Source organism: Ranitomeya variabilis, chromosome 4, assembly GCF_051348905.1.
Source record: "Ranitomeya variabilis isolate aRanVar5 chromosome 4, aRanVar5.hap1, whole genome shotgun sequence".
Taxonomy (NCBI): Eukaryota; Metazoa; Chordata; class Amphibia; order Anura; family Dendrobatidae; genus Ranitomeya; species Ranitomeya variabilis.
The window spans coordinates 129427650-129439407 of NC_135235.1; the positions used below are offsets into that span (position 1 = coordinate 129427650).

An 11758-nucleotide genomic window follows, 5' to 3' on the forward strand; every position below is an offset into this window, starting at 1 on the left:
TGAAGGGGCAGTGGGCTTCATACAGTCTGATCAGAATGTTAAACTGAAAACCTCATATTCAGTATTTAAATTTTTGCCTAGCGGCTTTAGATCAACATATGATTTTGGGATGTGCGGTTCATGCTCTTTTTTTTTCTTTTTGTACAAAGCATGTTCTTGTCTCTTTCTTGGACCAGCACTCCTCCCATTTGGCTCAGGTGATTTTAATTAGCAGGAGACTGCAAAGTAAGGGGTCTAGCCCATTTTGGCTCTCACTGAAGAGCTGGAGGAAGGTGAGTTTAAATGCTCCTTTTCATTTTGGTGCTGGTGCTGTGTGGCGGCCATTGTTGCTGTGGCTTTGTGCTGGTGGGGCGGCGCGGTCTGGAGTCATGGGGGCTCAGTCTCGCAGCAGGGGTGCTGTGGGGCAACAGGCAGTCCGCCCTGCTGGTGCATGGCCGCTGCGGGGGTGGTCGCCGCACGGCTCCGCTCCGTTAGGGCGTTAGGACCCACTACGAGGTTTGCCGTGAAGGGGCAGTGGGCTTCATACAGTCTGATCAGAATGTTAAACTGAAAACCTCATATTCAGTATTTAAATTTTTGCCTAGCGGCTTTAGATCAACATATGATTTTGGGATGTGCGGTTCATGCTCTTTTTTTTTTCTTTTTGTACAAAGCATGTTCTTGTCTCTTTCTTGGACCAGCACTCCTCCCATTTGGCTCAGGTGATTTTAATTAGCAGGAGACTGCAAAGTAAGGGGTCTAGCCCATTTTGGCTCTCACTGAAGAGCTGGAGGAAGGTGAGTTTAAATGCTCCTTTTCATTTTGGTGCTGGTGCTGTGTGGCGGCCATTGTTGCTGTGGCTTTGTGCTGGTGGGGCGGCGCGGTCTGGAGTCATGGGGGCTCAGTCTCGCAGCAGGGGTGCTGTGGGGCAACAGGCAGTCCGCCCTGCTGGTGCATGGCCGCTGCGGGGGTGGTCGCCGCACGGCTCCGCTCCGTTAGGGCGTTAGGACCCACTACGAGGTTTGCCGTGAAGGGGCAGTGGGCTTCATACAGTCTGATCAGAATGTTAAACTGAAAACCTCATATTCAGTATTTAAATTTTTGCCTAGCGGCTTTAGATCAACATATGATTTTGGGATGTGCGGTTCATGCTCTTTTTTTTTTCTTTTTGTACAAAGCATGTTCTTGTCTCTTTCTTGGACCAGCACTCCTCCCATTTGGCTCAGGTGATTTTAATTAGCAGGAGACTGCAAAGTAAGGGGTCTAGCCCATTTTGGCTCTCACTGAAGAGCTGGAGGAAGGTGAGTTTAAATGCTCCTTTTCATTTTGGTGCTGGTGCTGTGTGGCGGCCATTGTTGCTGTGGCTTTGTGCTGGTGGGGCGGCGCGGTCTGGAGTCATGGGGGCTCAGTCTCGCAGCAGGGGTGCTGTGGGGCAACAGGCAGTCCGCCCTGCTGGTGCATGGCCGCTGCGGGGGTGGTCGCCGCACGGCTCCGCTCCGTTAGGGCGTTAGGACCCACTACGAGGTTTGCCGTGAAGGGGCAGTGGGCTTCATACAGTCTGATCAGAATGTTAAACTGAAAACCTCATATTCAGTATTTAAATTTTTGCCTAGCGGCTTTAGATCAACATATGATTTTGGGATGTGCGGTTCATGCTCTTTTTTTTTCTTTTTGTACAAAGCATGTTCTTGTCTCTTTCTTGGACCAGCACTCCTCCCATTTGGCTCAGGTGATTTTAATTAGCAGGAGACTGCAAAGTAAGGGGTCTAGCCCATTTTGGCTCTCACTGAAGAGCTGGAGGAAGGTGAGTTTAAATGCTCCTTTTCATTTTGGTGCTGGTGCTGTGTGGCGGCCATTGTTGCTGTGGCTTTGTGCTGGTGGGGCGGCGCGGTCTGGAGTCATGGGGGCTCAGTCTCGCAGCAGGGGTGCTGTGGGGCAACAGGCAGTCCGCCCTGCTGGTGCATGGCCGCTGCGGGGGTGGTCGCCGCACGGCTCCGCTCCGTTAGGGCGTTAGGACCCACTACGAGGTTTGCCGTGAAGGGGCAGTGGGCTTCATACAGTCTGATCAGAATGTTAAACTGAAAACCTCATATTCAGTATTTAAATTTTTGCCTAGCGGCTTTAGATCAACATATGATTTTGGGATGTGCGGTTCATGCTCTTTTTTTTTTTTTTTCTTTTTGTACAAAGCATGTTCTTGTCTCTTTCTTGGACCAGCACTCCTCCCATTTGGCTCAGGTGATTTTAATTAGCAGGAGACTGCAAAGTAAGGGGTCTAGCCCATTTTGGCTCTCACTGAAGAGCTGGAGGAAGGTGAGTTTAAATGCTCCTTTTCATTTTGGTGCTGGTGCTGTGTGGCGGCCATTGTTGCTGTGGCTTTGTGCTGGTGGGGCGGCGCGGTCTGGAGTCATGGGGGCTCAGTCTCGCAGCAGGGGTGCTGTGGGGCAACAGGCAGTCCGCCCTGCTGGTGCATGGCCGCTGCGGGGGTGGTCGCCGCACGGCTCCGCTCCGTTAGGGCGTTAGGACCCACTACGAGGTTTGCCGTGAAGGGGCAGTGGGCTTCATACAGTCTGATCAGAATGTTAAACTGAAAACCTCATATTCAGTATTTAAATTTTTGCCTAGCGGCTTTAGATCAACATATGATTTTGGGATGTGCGGTTCATGCTCTTTTTTTTTTCTTTTTGTACAAAGCATGTTCTTGTCTCTTTCTTGGACCAGCACTCCTCCCATTTGGCTCAGGTGATTTTAATTAGCAGGAGACTGCAAAGTAAGGGGTCTAGCCCATTTTGGCTCTCACTGAAGAGCTGGAGGAAGGTGAGTTTAAATGCTCCTTTTCATTTTGGTGCTGGTGCTGTGTGGCGGCCATTGTTGCTGTGGCTTTGTGCTGGTGGGGCGGCGCGGTCTGGAGTCATGGGGGCTCAGTCTCGCAGCAGGGGTGCTGTGGGGCAACAGGCAGTCCGCCCTGCTGGTGCATGGCCGCTGCGGGGGTGGTCGCCGCACGGCTCCGCTCCGTTAGGGCGTTAGGACCCACTACGAGGTTTGCCGTGAAGGGGCAGTGGGCTTCATACAGTCTGATCAGAATGTTAAACTGAAAACCTCATATTCAGTATTTAAATTTTTGCCTAGCGGCTTTAGATCAACATATGATTTTGGGATGTGCGGTTCATGCTCTTTTTTTTTCTTTTTGTACAAAGCATGTTCTTGTCTCTTTCTTGGACCAGCACTCCTCCCATTTGGCTCAGGTGATTTTAATTAGCAGGAGACTGCAAAGTAAGGGGTCTAGCCCATTTTGGCTCTCACTGAAGAGCTGGAGGAAGGTGAGTTTAAATGCTCCTTTTCATTTTGGTGCTGGTGCTGTGTGGCGGCCATTGTTGCTGTGGCTTTGTGCTGGTGGGGCGGCGCGGTCTGGAGTCATGGGGGCTCAGTCTCGCAGCAGGGGTGCTGTGGGGCAACAGGCAGTCCGCCCTGCTGGTGCATGGCCGCTGCGGGGGTGGTCGCCGCACGGCTCCGCTCCGTTAGGGCGTTAGGACCCACTACGAGGTTTGCCGTGAAGGGGCAGTGGGCTTCATACAGTCTGATCAGAATGTTAAACTGAAAACCTCATATTCAGTATTTAAATTTTTGCCTAGCGGCTTTAGATCAACATATGATTTTGGGATGTGCGGTTCATGCTCTTTTTTTTTCTTTTTGTACAAAGCATGTTCTTGTCTCTTTCTTGGACCAGCACTCCTCCCATTTGGCTCAGGTGATTTTAATTAGCAGGAGACTGCAAAGTAAGGGGTCTAGCCCATTTTGGCTCTCACTGAAGAGCTGGAGGAAGGTGAGTTTAAATGCTCCTTTTCATTTTGGTGCTGGTGCTGTGTGGCGGCCATTGTTGCTGTGGCTTTGTGCTGGTGGGGCGGCGCGGTCTGGAGTCATGGGGGCTCAGTCTCGCAGCAGGGGTGCTGTGGGGCAACAGGCAGTCCGCCCTGCTGGTGCATGGCCGCTGCGGGGGTGGTCGCCGCACGGCTCCGCTCCGTTAGGGCGTTAGGACCCACTACGAGGTTTGCCGTGAAGGGGCAGTGGGCTTCATACAGTCTGATCAGAATGTTAAACTGAAAACCTCATATTCAGTATTTAAATTTTTGCCTAGCGGCTTTAGATCAACATATGATTTTGGGATGTGCGGTTCATGCTCTTTTTTTTTCTTTTTGTACAAAGCATGTTCTTGTCTCTTTCTTGGACCAGCACTCCTCCCATTTGGCTCAGGTGATTTTAATTAGCAGGAGACTGCAAAGTAAGGGGTCTAGCCCATTTTGGCTCTCACTGAAGAGCTGGAGGAAGGTGAGTTTAAATGCTCCTTTTCATTTTGGTGCTGGTGCTGTGTGGCGGCCATTGTTGCTGTGGCTTTGTGCTGGTGGGGCGGCGCGGTCTGGAGTCATGGGGGCTCAGTCTCGCAGCAGGGGTGCTGTGGGGCAACAGGCAGTCCGCCCTGCTGGTGCATGGCCGCTGCGGGGGTGGTCGCCGCACGGCTCCGCTCCGTTAGGGCGTTAGGACCCACTACGAGGTTTGCCGTGAAGGGGCAGTGGGCTTCATACAGTCTGATCAGAATGTTAAACTGAAAACCTCATATTCAGTATTTAAATTTTTGCCTAGCGGCTTTAGATCAACATATGATTTTGGGATGTGCGGTTCATGCTCTTTTTTTTTTCTTTTTGTACAAAGCATTTTATATATACAGCGACTGTATATAATGTAATAATTAGTTGTGAATTTTCCTCTTGAAAATGTTGTACCCTTCCAAGTGAGTGATCCGATATTTCATTGTATTGGGGGGTTTCATAGTCCGGACAATGTACTAAACCGGCACCTGCTGGATTACCTTCTCTTTATCTGTATTGAGAAGCTTTTTATCATCTCTGTTCTTCAGCTTCCCTGGTGCTTCGGCTATTGGAAGAGTAGTGTGAAAAACAAAAAGTTTTCCAGCGCAGTCGGCTGCCTAAAAAGAAAACAAAAAATGAATGCATAGCTGCAGGACAGAACGACGTCAGAGATTCAACTTATGAGACATTTACCTTCAGGGCTTCCAAACCAGCTTGAATAACAGGTGCAAAAACAGTCTCCGTTTCCCTGGTGTCTGCAAACAGCTCTGGAATCTGGTCTAGCAAACTATGTGAGACAAAGGAAAGACGAGGCAATGGCTGTTACTTTGCTGAAAGCACTTAGCGAAACTTTGCGGAAAGTTTTTCGGAGATACAAGATCAAGGTCTTAGGGTAGGCCAATCAGATTAGTGGTGCCTGACTCTTGACACCCATGTTCACCGTTTCCCAGGGACAGAGCTGCAGATCTAGAGAACCCCTTTATGTAGACTGTCTCGCATTAAACAGACACAATTACTAACACATCATGATTATCAAGACAAATAGACTTTGTTTTAATTATGATTTAACTAATTTGTTGGCTATTCTATGGATAGGACTGGTGATTACCTGGTAATGACAGTCCTTGATTCATTTACATTTACAAGAAATCCATCCAGCAAAGGAACAAACATATCCGCCACATCAGACACCACCATCATCTGCGGCTGTGCTAGGGAGCTTTTCACATTATAGAAGTGGAGAACTTTGTTGTACGTCACAAACCCAACTCTGATCACCGATTCTTCCATGCTACCTTCCCTAGAAATAAGAAAAGACTGACGTTATTTATGGATCTTAACTGATTAGGAAAGTGTGCACATATAACTATTAGTGAAGGAAGACCAACCTGGGCAGATAATCAATGAGCTGCTTCAGCTCCTCGCAGATCAGTGCAACTAAGCCACTCTTCACAGCATTGTATGAAACGTCAATCATGAAGATGAAGGCTGGGGGGTTTGGGAACTTATTATTCTGTTTGCGCAGACAAAAACAAAAAGAGGGGGAAATATGTGAATAGAAGTTCACTCATCAATTAATCCCTAATGGACCTGCCATGTGTCAGATAGACTCTTAAAGGGATATTCCCATCTCAAAGATCCTATACCAATATGTAGTAGGTATGATAATATTAGCAAACACTTTCAATTAGAAATAAAGTATAGTTCTTCTGATTCACTATGTCGCTTACCCCACGTAGGGAATTGCAGTAGCTTAGGTATCCATGGTGACGACCACTAATATAGTAAGTTAGTTGTTAGCGGTTGTAACCATGGATACCCAAGGTACTGCAATGCCCTGCACATGGAGGTAAGCGACATAGCGAATCGGAAGAACAATACTACATCTCTAATTTAAGGTATGCGCTAATATTATTACACCTACTACATACCGGGATAAGATCTTGGAGATAAGAATATCCCTTTAAGCATAATTTGTTATACCTTGCAGTAGTCAACTGTTGCTGTGAACTCATACGATCCCATTGAGAGCTCAGGTCTATCGTAGCAATCTACTCTCTTTCCTGTGTGATCCAAGTGCTGAAAGTAGTGAGGCGGCACTGCAAAATGAGATCAAAGACATGGAAGTTGTCTATAATGGCAAACTTAAATATCCATACACAGGCCATCAGTCCAAACATACAACATCATGGACATATAATCCAGACAGAAAAATACAATAGACAATTTTATCATTGTAATAGTTTCTTTAAACAAAAAACCCCCCAAGACATCAGATAATGAATTACATTCTGCTAAACAGAAAGGCAGTCACAAGACCTAACCTAACCCCTGGCTAAATAGCCCAAAATTATTTTTTTTTCTAAATACACATACCAGACTTTTCTTCTTTACAGTACATATACCAATGTAAAGCAATCCCTAACAAGGGTATGTGCATTGTCTGTAGGGCAGGATTCAAGCTTAAAAAAAAAGTAAAATAGAATGATCATATGCACAGCAATGTCAAAACAACTTGCTGTGTATATGTTGTGACTTCTCTAACTTTTTAACCATTAAAGGCTTTGAAGTGGCTATAAAAGTGACCTGGCCACAAGCTGCGGTGTGCATATACACTAAAGAAGTCTTCAGAAATTCCGACACAAAAAATCAGCTTGGTAATTACAGCTCTCACTACCTTGCTTAGAAGCCTCCTGAAAGGATAACCTTATCCAGGAGAGATATGGAATGTAAACGTCTAATCTGGGTGATAATCGAGTCATAAATCAAGTACGCACTTAGAAACTATAAGTAACTTACCTTCTGTGACACAGCTGCAAAAGCAACACTGGAACCTTCTCCCACCCTCAATAAACTGCATATAGGGGCACATATAGGCTTTACATCGGTTGCATCGAATAGGTCCAGTCTCACCATGATCAACCATACAAGGAGGGGCCTATATAGGGAGGAACAATACAAAACCACATAAATGAGAAAATAACTTCACTACAATATTCCATATATGCTGTTTGGACTATAAATTGCTACTGAACAAAAATGTTTACTAATCATGTCCTATTAGCCAAAAGGAGCGACAATCATCTATCCTGAGCTACTCCGTAAGGCAGACTTCCAGTGGAGAAGAGATGTCTTAGGTAAGAAGCATGTAACTGTAAAAGATGCTAACATCTCTAAAAAGAGTCCAGAGTCTTTATTATTATTAAATATATGTATCTTCTACTAAAGAATGTTTGCTACTGGATTCCAAAAAAATGTTGCACCATGTGGTCTTTACAAACACTTGCTTACTTGCACATTGCTAGCTGCAGAATGAGAAAACTGAGGATCCAATCAGCTCTTTCTGATGGGAAAGAAACTTTTTTTTTAGGGCTCCTTTCAGCTTTAAAAAACAAACACAAAAAAACACTTATTCAACAAGCTCACTGACAGGTTCTCCGATAACTCATTCTGCAGACAGTAATGGACAATGCAACCCTCGGGCTACGGAAGGTATTGAAACCCAATTGTAAAATTTGTTTTTAGCTAAATATTCACACATTTACGTGTTCACACTTGGGTTACAATTCATTATTTGCATCTGTATCTGATTTTAAAAAGAAAAAAAATAAAATATATGTTGTCTCAAAAAAAAGGAGATTTTTGTGTACTCACCGTAAAATCTCTTTCTCTTAGCCTCTAATTGGGGGACACAGGACCATGGGTGTTATGCTGCTGTCCACTAGGAGGCGACACTATGCATAATCTGAAAAAGATTAACTGTGGCTCCTCCTGTGCAGTATACACCCCTGGACGGCATCAGCCTTCTCCAGTTTTGTGCAAAAGCAGTAGGAGGAACGTAACATGAATAACATAATTATGCCTGTAAGAAGGCAACTATGTACGAGCTCAAGAAAACAATATGAGAACTCAACAGTTACAACGGCCCGGAAAGGGCAACAGGGTGGGAGCTGTGTCCCCCAATTAGAGGCTAAGAGAAAGAGATTTTACGGTGAGTACACAAAAATCTCCTTTACTCTGTCGCCTCATTGGGGAACACAGGACCATGGGACGTCCTAAAGCAGTCCCTGGGTGGGAAGCAATGGACGAATATTGTGCAGACAGGCCTCTATACTTAGGGCACCGCCGCCTGCAGGACACATCTACCCAGGCTCGCGTCCGCTGAGGACTGGGTATGAACCCTGTAGTGTTTAGTAAACGTGTGTAAGCTAGTCCAAGTGGCCACCTTACACACTTGTTGTGCCGAAGCCTGGTGCCGAATGGCCCAGGAGGCCCCTACCTCCCGTGTAGGGTGTGCCGTAATACAGGCTGGAAGAGGAGAATTCTTAAGGCGGTAGGCCTCTTGTATGGTGGATTTGATCCACCTGGCAAGGGTAGATTTGGAAGCTGGCAGACCCTTGTGGCCGCCTTCCGGAAGGAGGAAAAGAGAATCAGACCTCCGGAAGGACGCAGTCCTAGACACGTATATACGCAATGCCCTGACAAGGTCAAGCGTATGCAGAGCCTTCTCCACTCTATGAACCGGAACCGGACAAAGGGATGGTAGTGAAATTTCCTCATTGAGGTGGAAGTCGGACACAACCTTCGGAAGGAAGGATGGGACCATACGAAGAACTACCTTGTCCTGGTGAAAAGCCAGGAAGGGCCGTCTGCAGGAGAGTGCTGTCAGTTCAGACACCCTGCGTAGCGAGGTGATTGCCACCAGGAAAACCACCTTCTGGGAAAGAAGGCGGAGCGGGACCTCCTTAAGGGGTTCGAAGGGTGGTTCCTGCAATGCTGTCAGGACCAGGTTGAGGTCCCACGTTTCTAGTGGTCATCTGTAGGGGGGAACCAATCGGGAAACCCCCTGAAGGAAAGTCCTTACTTGCGGCTTGGTAGCAATGCGCCTTTGAAAAAGCACTGAGAGGGCTGACACCTGGCTCTTAAGCGAGCCCAATGACAGCCTGGCCTCCAGACCCGATTGGAGAAAACCAAGTACTTTGGGTAGGGAATAAGGGAGTGGGATCTGGCCACGAGATTCGCACCAGGTAAAGAAAGATTTCCAGGTACGGTAATAAATCTTGGCAGACGCTGGTTTCCGTGCTCTGATCATGGTTCCAATGACGTCCGTCGAGAGCCCTGCCTGGGTTAGAACCCAGGTCTCAAGGGCCACGCCGTCAAATTGAGAGCCCCTGAGTTCTGGTGGTAGAACGGGCCTTGTGATAGAAGATCGTGGCGGTCGGGGAGACGCCAGGGGGCGTCTGCTGTGAGTTGTACAATGTCGGCGTACCATGTGCGTCTGGGCCAGTCCGGTGCAATTAGGATGGTTGGAACTCCCTCGTTTGATCTTCCTCACCACTCTGGATATCAGGAGGAGAGGTGGAAAAATATACAGAAGCTGGAACTGGGTCCAGTCCTGAACCAGAGCGTCTGCTCCGAGCGACCGCGGATCGTGTGTTCTGGCCATGAAGTTGACCTTGGCATTGAAGCGGGATGCCATTAGGTCCACATCCGGGGTCGCCCTGCGGAGACAGATCTGTTGAAAAATTTCAGGATGGAGAGACCACTCTCCCGAGTCTATTCCTTGTCGGCTGAGGAAGTCTGCTTCCCAGTTGTCCACACCCGGAATGGGGACCGCCGAAAGAACCGACCCTGTATCCTCCGCCCAGCGGAGGATGTGTGACACTTCTCGCATCGCCTGGGTACTGTGGGTCCCCCCTTGGTGATTCACATATGCCACAGCCGTGGCATTGTCCGACTGTATTCTGATGTGAGAGGCTGCCAGTAAGTGATGGAAGGCCCTCAATGCCAGAAGGATGGCACGAATTTCCAGGATGTTGATGAACATGGTCGCTTCCACTGGGGACCACTTGCCCTGTGCCCTGTGGTGTAGGTGCACCGCACCCCAACCCGTCAGGCTCGCGTCGGTGGTCAGAACCTTCCATTGACCTGTGAGAAAGGATTTCCCCTTTGCTAGCGAGGTTGGCTTGAGCCACCAGTGCAGGGACTTCCTGGTTGACGACGTTAGCTGGAACTCCCTGTCGAGAGAAAAGGAATTCCTGTCCCAGGACTTAAGAATGGCTAGTTGGAGAGGTCTGAGGTGAAACTGGGCAAATGGGACAGCTTCTATTGCTGCTGCCATCTTGCCGAGGACTCTCATGGCAAACCGGAGAGATCGAGGGGGTTTGCGGAGGAGGGTGCGAACTGCTAGTCGGAGAGCCAGTGCCTTGTCCTTGGGAAGGAGCACTAGACCCCTGGAGGTGTTGAATAACATTCCCAGGAAGGTCAGGGACTGACTCGGGGTTGGTGATGACTTTTGTAGGTTGATTAACCAGCCCATGCGACTGAGCGTATCGGTTGTGATTGAGACGCTGAGCTCGCAGTCCTTGAAGGTGGGAGCCTTGATGAGTAGATCGTCCAGGTATGGAACGACTACTATGCCTCTGGAGTGCAGGACGTCCATGGTGGCTGCCATGACCTTGGTGAACACACTGGGAGCCGTGGCGAGTCCGAAAGGGAGTCTTGTATGTCTATGGAGGCGAGATATTCTCCCTTCTCCATGGACGCAATGATGGACCGAAGGGACTCCATGCGGAAATGACGGACCCGTACATATTTGTTGAGCTGTTTTAGGTCTAGTATAGGCCGTACGCTGCCTCCTTTCTTGGGAACTACGAACAGATTGGAGTAGAACCCTCAGAAGCGGTCGGTCATGGGTACCGGTACTATGACTCCTGCTTGAAAAAGCGAGGAGACCGCTTGGTGGTAGGCACGAGCCTTGGCTGGCGGTTTTGGGGGGACAGAGAGGAAGAATCGGTCCGGTGGGTTGGAGGTGAAGTCTATTTTGTATCCGGAAGACACTAGTTCCATGACCCACCTGTCTTCTGTAATAGGCAGCCAGACTTGATGAAAGAGCAAAAGTCGTCCGCCTACTGGTGTGGTGTCTTCCGGAGTCCGTGAGTCATGATGAGGAGAAAGTCTGAGATTTTCCTCCTCTGGGCTTAGGCTGGCCTGCTTTTGACTGCCAGGTCTTGTCCGACCTTTGCGTCGATCGTGAGTTGTCCCTGCGTGGGGAACGGTTACAATTTTGTGCTGGACGCGAGACGGACCAGCCGGAGGAATTCCGAAAGGATCGGAATCGAGTTTGGTTACGCTTCTTGTAAGTGCGTTTAGGTTTCAGTTGGGGAAGAGAAGTACTCTTACCCCCGGTGGCGTTGGATATCATAGTGTCCAACTGTTCACCGAAAAGTCTCCCACTGAGGTAGGGGAGGTGCGTGAGGGACTTCTTTGAGGCTGCGTCCGCTTTCCATTCCCGCAGCCAGAGGATACGCCGAATCGTGATGGCGTTTGGATGCTATCCCCGCTACTCCCCTTGCTGAATCCAGAGCTGCATGGAGCATGTAGTCTGCTACAACTGCTATTTGAACCGCTTGGTC

The 11758-nt window shown here is 48.4% G+C and overlaps 1 protein-coding gene across 4 annotated transcripts in view; it reads right to left on the minus strand.

Moving 5' to 3' along the window:
- The window catches only part of SEC24C (SEC24 homolog C, COPII component), a 113334-nt gene that overhangs the window by 46632 nt on the left and 54944 nt on the right, over window positions 1-11758 (minus strand). For all 4 annotated transcript variants that reach the window (XM_077259257.1, XM_077259255.1, XM_077259256.1 and 1 more), the window contains 6 exons: window positions 7143-7281; window positions 6327-6442; window positions 5732-5856; window positions 5452-5643; window positions 5037-5130; window positions 4844-4960 (listed from right to left, as the gene is read on the minus strand). In XM_077259257.1, coding sequence (XP_077115372.1) covers window positions 4844-4960; window positions 5037-5130; window positions 5452-5643; window positions 5732-5856; window positions 6327-6442; window positions 7143-7281 — 783 coding nt within the window. The remainder of the gene's footprint in view (window positions 1-4843; window positions 4961-5036; window positions 5131-5451; window positions 5644-5731; window positions 5857-6326; window positions 6443-7142; window positions 7282-11758) is intronic.